This window comes from Lindgomyces ingoldianus (genome assembly GCF_010093535.1).
Source record: "Lindgomyces ingoldianus strain ATCC 200398 unplaced genomic scaffold BDR25scaffold_5, whole genome shotgun sequence".
Classification (NCBI taxonomy): Eukaryota; Fungi; Ascomycota; class Dothideomycetes; order Pleosporales; family Lindgomycetaceae; genus Lindgomyces; species Lindgomyces ingoldianus.
This window is the reverse complement of record NW_022985166.1, coordinates 207,525-214,898: the sequence shown is the minus strand read 5'-3', so window position 1 is coordinate 214,898 and position 7,374 is coordinate 207,525. Positions and strand designations below refer to the sequence as shown.

The window sequence follows — 7,374 nt, the reverse complement described above, 5'->3', positions numbered from 1 at the left end:
ACTTTTACTTTACCTTTACTTAATAACTCTAGGTTATTTTTAAATAAACTTATATAAAATTAACTATAATAGGTAGAAGTAAGTTTTTAGAGCATTACATAACACTCTCTTATGCTACTTAGGCCTATTGTTATCTGTTCTATCCTCTAAGTTATAGAACTACTATAAGAGGGGATAATGTAAGGCCGGATGTCCTAGAACAGGCTAGTATAGCCTCACCTAACCTGTTTAGAGGTTGTATAACCTGTGCTTTGTATATAAGCATAAATTCTAACAAGCAAAGCTTAGCAGCAATTTGTCTCTCTTACAATACACTTCTATCTTTCTCTAAAAGCTTGCTCTTAGTGCTATCTGTGCTACTTACCATCCTATCTTTACATAATATTATCTTTAATAAATACTTAATCTTTAGTAGTAAGCCTAAAGACTTAATAAATAACTTTATGCATAACATTATAAAAAAATTACTATATATATTAAAATAATTAAGCTTCTAACACTTAGTTATTAGCTAAAGATAAAGTTATTTTATAAAGATAACACTATAGATAATACATTAAATTTTAATAAAGTAGACCTACTAGGCTACTATTAAGAAAGAAAAATTAGAGATAACTATTTATCTTCTTTAAATACTCTGCTACTTATAGCATTACTTGTGTAGTTAATAGCTAAAGCTGCACTAAAGCTAAGCTAAATAAAGTCTTTAAAGACTATACTATAAGCTGTAGCCTTTATAGCTAGTATAAAATTTAAAAGTGTAGAAAAGCATAGTAGTAAAACACTAGATAAAGCAGCATTAATAAAAATGCTATTTAAAAAAAACACTTTATAAAAGCTAGCTGCTATTTTTACTATTAACTTAAAAGTAACTAAAAAAGCACCCTCTATATAAAATGTTTAAGGTAGTAGAAAAAACACACCTAGATAATTATTAGATAATAAAATCCTAGACAGAGGTCTAGATAAAGCTAATTAAGGCAGCTAAATAGCAGATTTTAGATTATATGTAGGTGTACACCTATAAGCTTAATAAGCACTATAGATTATAAAGATGTAAAGTGTAACTAGTAGTCTATAGTAATTAATAAAATAATATTACTATATAAAATACCTACGCTGCTACCCTAGCAAGACACTTATTTTAAATGCTAATAGTAATATCTACACGCTTTAACTTAAAGCTTAAATAATATAACATAACTAACATGTTTATACATGTAGTAATTAACTACAATATCTACATGTAGATGCTAAAAGGCTATTAGAAACTAGGTAAAATACTAAAGCTTTGAAAAGTACTATATAGCTTATAAACTTTTTTTAACTCTAGTAACACTATTTTATAACAACTTTTAAAGGCCTTAGGTTTTTAGCTATTTTATATAAACCCTACTATATAACTAAAGCTAGAATATTTTTTTTATGTAGATAACTTTATTATTATGTATAAAAAAAAGCTTTAAAGTAGATATACAGCATGTAGTAGGCTAGTTATAAGAGAAGTATACCTTAAGAAAAGGTAAGAACCTACAATAGTTTTTAGAAGTTAAGATTATTAAAAATTAATAGTAATAAATAATTTAGCTATTATAAGCCTTATATATTAATAAGATAGCTAGGCTAGCTAATAGAAAGAACTAGCAGCATGCTACACCTATAAGTAGAATTAAACTTATACTATAATTTAGTTTTGCAACTCTATTAAAAGTATATTAATATTAGCAGAAGATTAGATCTTTGCTCTTTATAGCAGTTACTATAAGACTAGACATTACTTTTACTACATTACACCTTACACAGTTTCTTACAAATCCTGCATCTAACTATTAGGATGTAGCTAATTAAGTTATTCTGTACCTATATGCAACACAGACATACACACTCTAATTAAAAGAAGAAGACTACCTTATAGTAGCAAGTAATGCGTTATTTATAGATAATACAGTAAATAAAAAAAGCTTTTAGGACTATATTATTTAACTATTTAGTAGATAGATTACATAGTAAGTAAACAAATAAAATACAGTTACAACATTAATAATAAAAGCAGAATTACTTACACTGTTCTAAGTTGCTAAGAAAGCTATATTTATAAAAATGCTTTTTAATAAACTATAGGTTAAGCTGCTTAATTTAACTATTATAATTTAGTGCAATAACAAGCAGATAACCTAACTAGTAAACAAAAAGATATCTTAACTTTAAACTAAGCTCTAACATGTTAACATCTATAACTACTAGCTCTAACAGGAAGTCTTTTAACAAATAATTAAAGTTGTCTATGTCCCCTCTAGTAAGATGCTTGCAGATAGACTTACTAAAGCGCTTCTAGCTAGCAAATAGCTAAGCTTTCTTTAGCAAATTCAGCTAGTTAACGTTAGGGAGAGGATAGTTAGTTAGGAAGCAGATATAGAAGAAATTAAAGCAAGAATAGAAGCCCTAGAAGCATACTAAGGTTGCGCAATTAGGAACCAGCTTAAAGCATGTCTAAGCTAAGGGGGTGTGTCGGATATGCGCACCTACTGTCAAGACAGGAGGAACGCTGGACAAAAGCTGCTACATAGTACAAGCAATAAGCTTAAACAGTATGTTGCTGCAAATTGCTGCATGTTGCAGCATTTTGCAATATTTTGCAACAAATTGCAGCATGTTGCAAGCTAGTCGCGCATAGGGCTAGTGCGCAAGGGACTCGGACAGGAAAACAAAGCCGAGCAACACGAACAGAGTAGACAAAAAAATCGATCAATCAATACAATAAATCATCATCCCATACATCATATCCAAAACCCATCATTCATCTTAGGAAGCCTAGAAACAGTGCTTCAATCTAACAAACGTACTTTACAGGCAAGTTGCTTACACACCTAAGTTACTTACTTTTACTAAGACTCTACTAAACTACTCTTTCTATACTAATGCATTTCTAATAACACTACTTAAACATGCTAAAAGAATGTTAGATATAGCTTACTGTTTGCAGTTACGGAGCTCTCCATGCGCTAGCCACCAACACTCCGTTGGCGTACTGCTGCCTAGCAATGCCACCTGCTGCAGCCTAAAGCTATTGGTGGCCTTAAGTCACATGATGGGTTCATCTAGTACTATATAAACCCGTAGTTGCCCTCCTTTAGCAATACAATCCAGTTCCTCATGTCTTTCGTGCTCCACATAGCTTCACACTTACACTCTAAGCTTTTAAATAAAACATAAAACTTTTAAAGAAACATGCTACAGCTATATATAGAGTTTTTTAAAAAAAAATAATAAATAACTATAGCACTAGACAACCTTTATAAGCTAATTTTATAGCTAACTTATAAAAGCTAGGTAATAATAAAAAGTAGGTAATCATTAAGACTATACTTAGCTATATACATAAGGATTTTCTCTTTAGATAGCATTTATAGCTAATATAGCTAATTTTTTACGCGCTAATTGTAATCTAGGCTATGTTAGCATAAACTAGCCTACTATGTTTATAAATTGTTATTTAAAGCTTAAAGTAAAGTTTTAAGTATAAGTATAGTTAATAAATATTTAGCTTATAATAAAGCCTATTTTACTAAAGTTATACATGTTATTATTCTAGATACTATACTTAGCTTTAATATTCTTTATAAGGCTAAAATTACTCTAAATTACTTTAGAACTTTTATAAAAAGCTTTTTTATAGTTATACTATACTTAAATGTTACTTTAAGCTTTAGATAACACTTTCTAAACATACTAGGCTAGTTTATGCTAATATAGGCTAGATTACACTTAGCATGTAAAGAATTAGCTATAAATGCTATAAATGCTATTTAAAGGGAAAATCCTTACGCATCTAGCTTAAGTACAGTACTAGGACAAAAGTCTGTTCCGGGCAGCATTTAGCGAGCCCTATTAAACATCTGCCCCCTCTATTTAATTAATTATATAGCCACCCTAAATAGTTGCACAAGCATAATTAATAGCTTATTTTAATTACATTATCCTAATACTTTGTCTAGTAGCTATGCGCTTGTTGCAGAGCCTATAGATAGCGCAGCATTAAAAAGATAAGCTTCTTAATTAGAGAATTAGGTATTTTCTGCCACGCCTTCTTTAATGCTGCACAGAACTAATCCTACTTCTCTGCAGAGTTGCCTATTATAGCTATTTTAGGGTGCAGCCTATAAAGTGTCCTTTTTAGCGCCTACTATATATGTTTAATAGGGTTAAGGTTTAGAGAGTAGGGGGGGAAATTAACAACATTAATATAGTGCCTCTGCAACTATTCGCGCGTTGCTCTTGCTGTGTGTATGCGCGCGTTATCCTGCTAGAATAGATCTCCTCTTTAGTAGTTACGCAGGAGACCTTCCTTAAGCGCTTAGATGTAGCTCTTAGCTAAGTAGCTATAGTAGGGAGCAGCAGGGTCTCTCTTTATAATTATAAGAGAGCTCTAATGTACCCTCTGTCTGTAATTAATCTAGATAGACGCCCACACTATCTGCGCAAGCTGCTAAGCTGTAGAACGCTTCTCTATTATCTTATACCTCTACTTCTCTATAGGATAGCAAAAGCACTACTCCTAGTTAGTACTAGAGCCTTTTTTAATAGAGCACTTATTAGAGAAGCGCATTATCTGTCTTTTCTAGTTAAAGCGCCGCTATGCTCTGTCCCACGCGCGCCTTCTGCCTGCTGTGGCGCGGTTAATCTTAGGTCTACGCTTACAGCAAAAGTTAGTAAGATTAAACTTCTTAAGCGTATAATAAGCAGTCTTAGTAGATATGTGTAGCGTAAGGCTAGTCTCTTTAAGCAGCATTTTGTACTCTATTTTTAGATATTTTTAAGCTGTTTAAAATAGTAGGCGCTTAGTACAACGCAATAGCTTAGAGGGGTGTCTAGATTAATAGCGTAAAAGATTGCAGCTAGTTGCTTTCTAGCGCGCAATTGTAGTGTTAATGCAGCGCGTTGTGCAGGAGAATTCCTCTGCTAGTTCTGCAGCAGAAACGCTAGCCTTAGACTTTAAAATAATTAACTTCTGCTGCTGCACTAATAACTTAGCATTCTAGCAATAATTATGTAAAATTTCCTTGCTAAAAGACCTTATAGTGGCTGCGCAATTAATAGTAGAAAGATGGTGTTGTGTTTGTCGCGTTTCTCGGTTACGCGTTGCGGGAACAGACTTTTGTCTTCGCACTGTATAGTTTTAATAATTACCTACTTTTTATTATTACTTAGCCTTAATAAGTTAGCTATAGAATTTGCTTGTAAAGGTTATCTAGCGCTATAGTTATTTATTGTCTTTTAAAAAACTTTATACATAGCTGTAGCATATTTCTTTAAAAGTTTTATGTTTTATTTAAAAGCTTAAAGTGTAAGCTATATTTAACATTCTTTTAGCATGTCTAAGTAGTGTTATTAGAAATGCATTAGTGTAGGAAGAGTAGTTTAGTAAAGTCTTAGTAAAAGTAAGCAACTTAGGTGTGTAAGCAACTCGCCTGTGAAGTACGTTATAGAGTATGTGTAACACCTATAAAAATTATATAATTAGCTTAAAAATAAATTTAATTAATTAATTAAACTATAGTTTATAAAAGTTTATTAGTTTAAAAGTTTTAAACATTTCCTCTATTCCTAAGCAGGTTAAGGGTCTGACTTGTTAGACAAGAGTCGGATCTCTTACGACGCTGCCTCTAATCTCATCTAGGCTTAGTGTCTCTAAACACTAGTCTATTGCGGTTTTAAGCATAGGGGTTTAGAAAACAAGCGCCCCTATGTATTTTGTATGCAAGTCATGGTAGTTCCGAAAGCAGTGCATTTATCTGGGCCACCTCTTTGCTCCACGGACCAGCCCAGAGTTCAGCAGAGTCCAGTGCCTGGGTCGCATACATTCTCGCCTTTGCATTATTACCAATGAGCGCGTGCTGCTGGGAAGCGTAGCCATACGCTCGGGATATTGGAACATCGAGCCGCTCCTCTTGGTAGAGTTGTATTAACTCTTCGGCCATAGCAGGGTTTGCAGTAGTTTCATCTTGACTTCCATCTAGGAAAAAGGCCTCAATCTGCTGCATGCGTTTAAGGCGATTGTCCGAGTCGTTAAGTTTGTCTTGAGGTACGCGACAGAGTCGACACAAGCATTCAAACCCCCATTGACTGGTCGTGCGGTGCGCACGCTCATCTGAGGTCAGGTAGTGACTCAAGTCTGGGCTGCCGTCAGCACCGTCGCCTTTTATAGATCTTGTGTTAGAAGCTTACAGGATATAGTGATCTCCTCCCCAGGGGCAATAGTCCGAACAGCATGAATCCGATGCGTGAAAGTCTTCTTGTCAAAGTAGAAATGAGCACTCAGCGCAGTCAGTCCCGATAGATTTCATCCGAGCATACATATATTACTTACTTTGGCCGGCAGTCGTGATTGATCCGCTAGAAGACGTTGGTTGGCTCTCATTACCGCCAAATTAGGATATTTGTGGAACTCGGAACTCACAGCAACCATAGGAAATATGCCCGCGAATTCGTACACTTTGAACGCATTGGCACTAAAGCGATCATAAGCCGTACCTTTCCCTCCATACCCATGCAAATTCATAGCATCCGCTCTCGTTCGGTAAGGCAATCGTTCGACGGCAACACGGTGCAGAGTAGCGACTTCTCCTTCCCCAAGCAGATCCTCAATGTCGTGCTGAGCGAGTACCACTGGCGGCTCATACACAATATCATCACCACGAACCAAGGTATGATTAGCCACCAATCCAAGGCCTCTCCCGGGTAAGGTTTTCACTTCATACTTCGGGGAAGCCTGGCTTCCTCCACCTGATGCTCGTACTCGGCGAGCTGACTGGTAGCCCTCGCTCTTCGCTACGCTTTCTGCGAGGTTCTGGGTGGCTATGATGGAGATGCCTCGACCGGCGGCGAAAGATGTGTTGGCCCATACGCAGAAGTCGGAGATACAGAATGGATCATTGGTCCAGAGTTGATTTGGTTCGGCAGCATTTCTGGCGGATGTGTTCGAAGATGGATCACTTTCTCGAACATTGTGGTGGTACCCCGGAGATAATGGTAAAGGTTGCTCGGAAAGTGGACATTGTGATGGCGAGAGGAGATTTAGTGAACACGTGTTGCTTGGTAGTGCTCGTACATAGGGAATGAGCGGTGGGAGAAGTAGTAGAAAGAATCGGACTATCATTGCCTTTACTTGGCGGAAAAATTGAAGGATCTGAATCGTATTGACCAATTCAATCAATCTCGCAAGGTGGCCGAATGGATGGGTTTATAGAAGTCGTTGTTCTTCCAGTGAAACATGTCCAAACATGAATCAAGTCTTGTAACGTGAAACTCGTCGCGCCGTGCAACACTTGATTCATGTACGAAACCAGCGTGAAACATTTTCTATCACAAATCACA

The 7,374-nt window shown here is 35.5% G+C and overlaps 1 protein-coding gene across 1 annotated transcript; it reads right to left on the bottom strand.

The window, feature by feature from the left end:
* Window positions 1-5,900: 5,900 nt before the first annotated feature.
* Window positions 5,901-6,910, bottom strand: BDR25DRAFT_203856 (SET domain-containing protein; the record flags this gene model as incomplete). Its single annotated transcript, XM_033684427.1, has 4 exons — window positions 5,901-6,172; window positions 6,226-6,314; window positions 6,368-6,393; window positions 6,458-6,910. Coding segments are annotated over 4 exons (840 nt in total), but the record flags the coding sequence as incomplete, so codon positions are not given.
* Window positions 6,911-7,374: the final 464 nt, after the last annotated feature.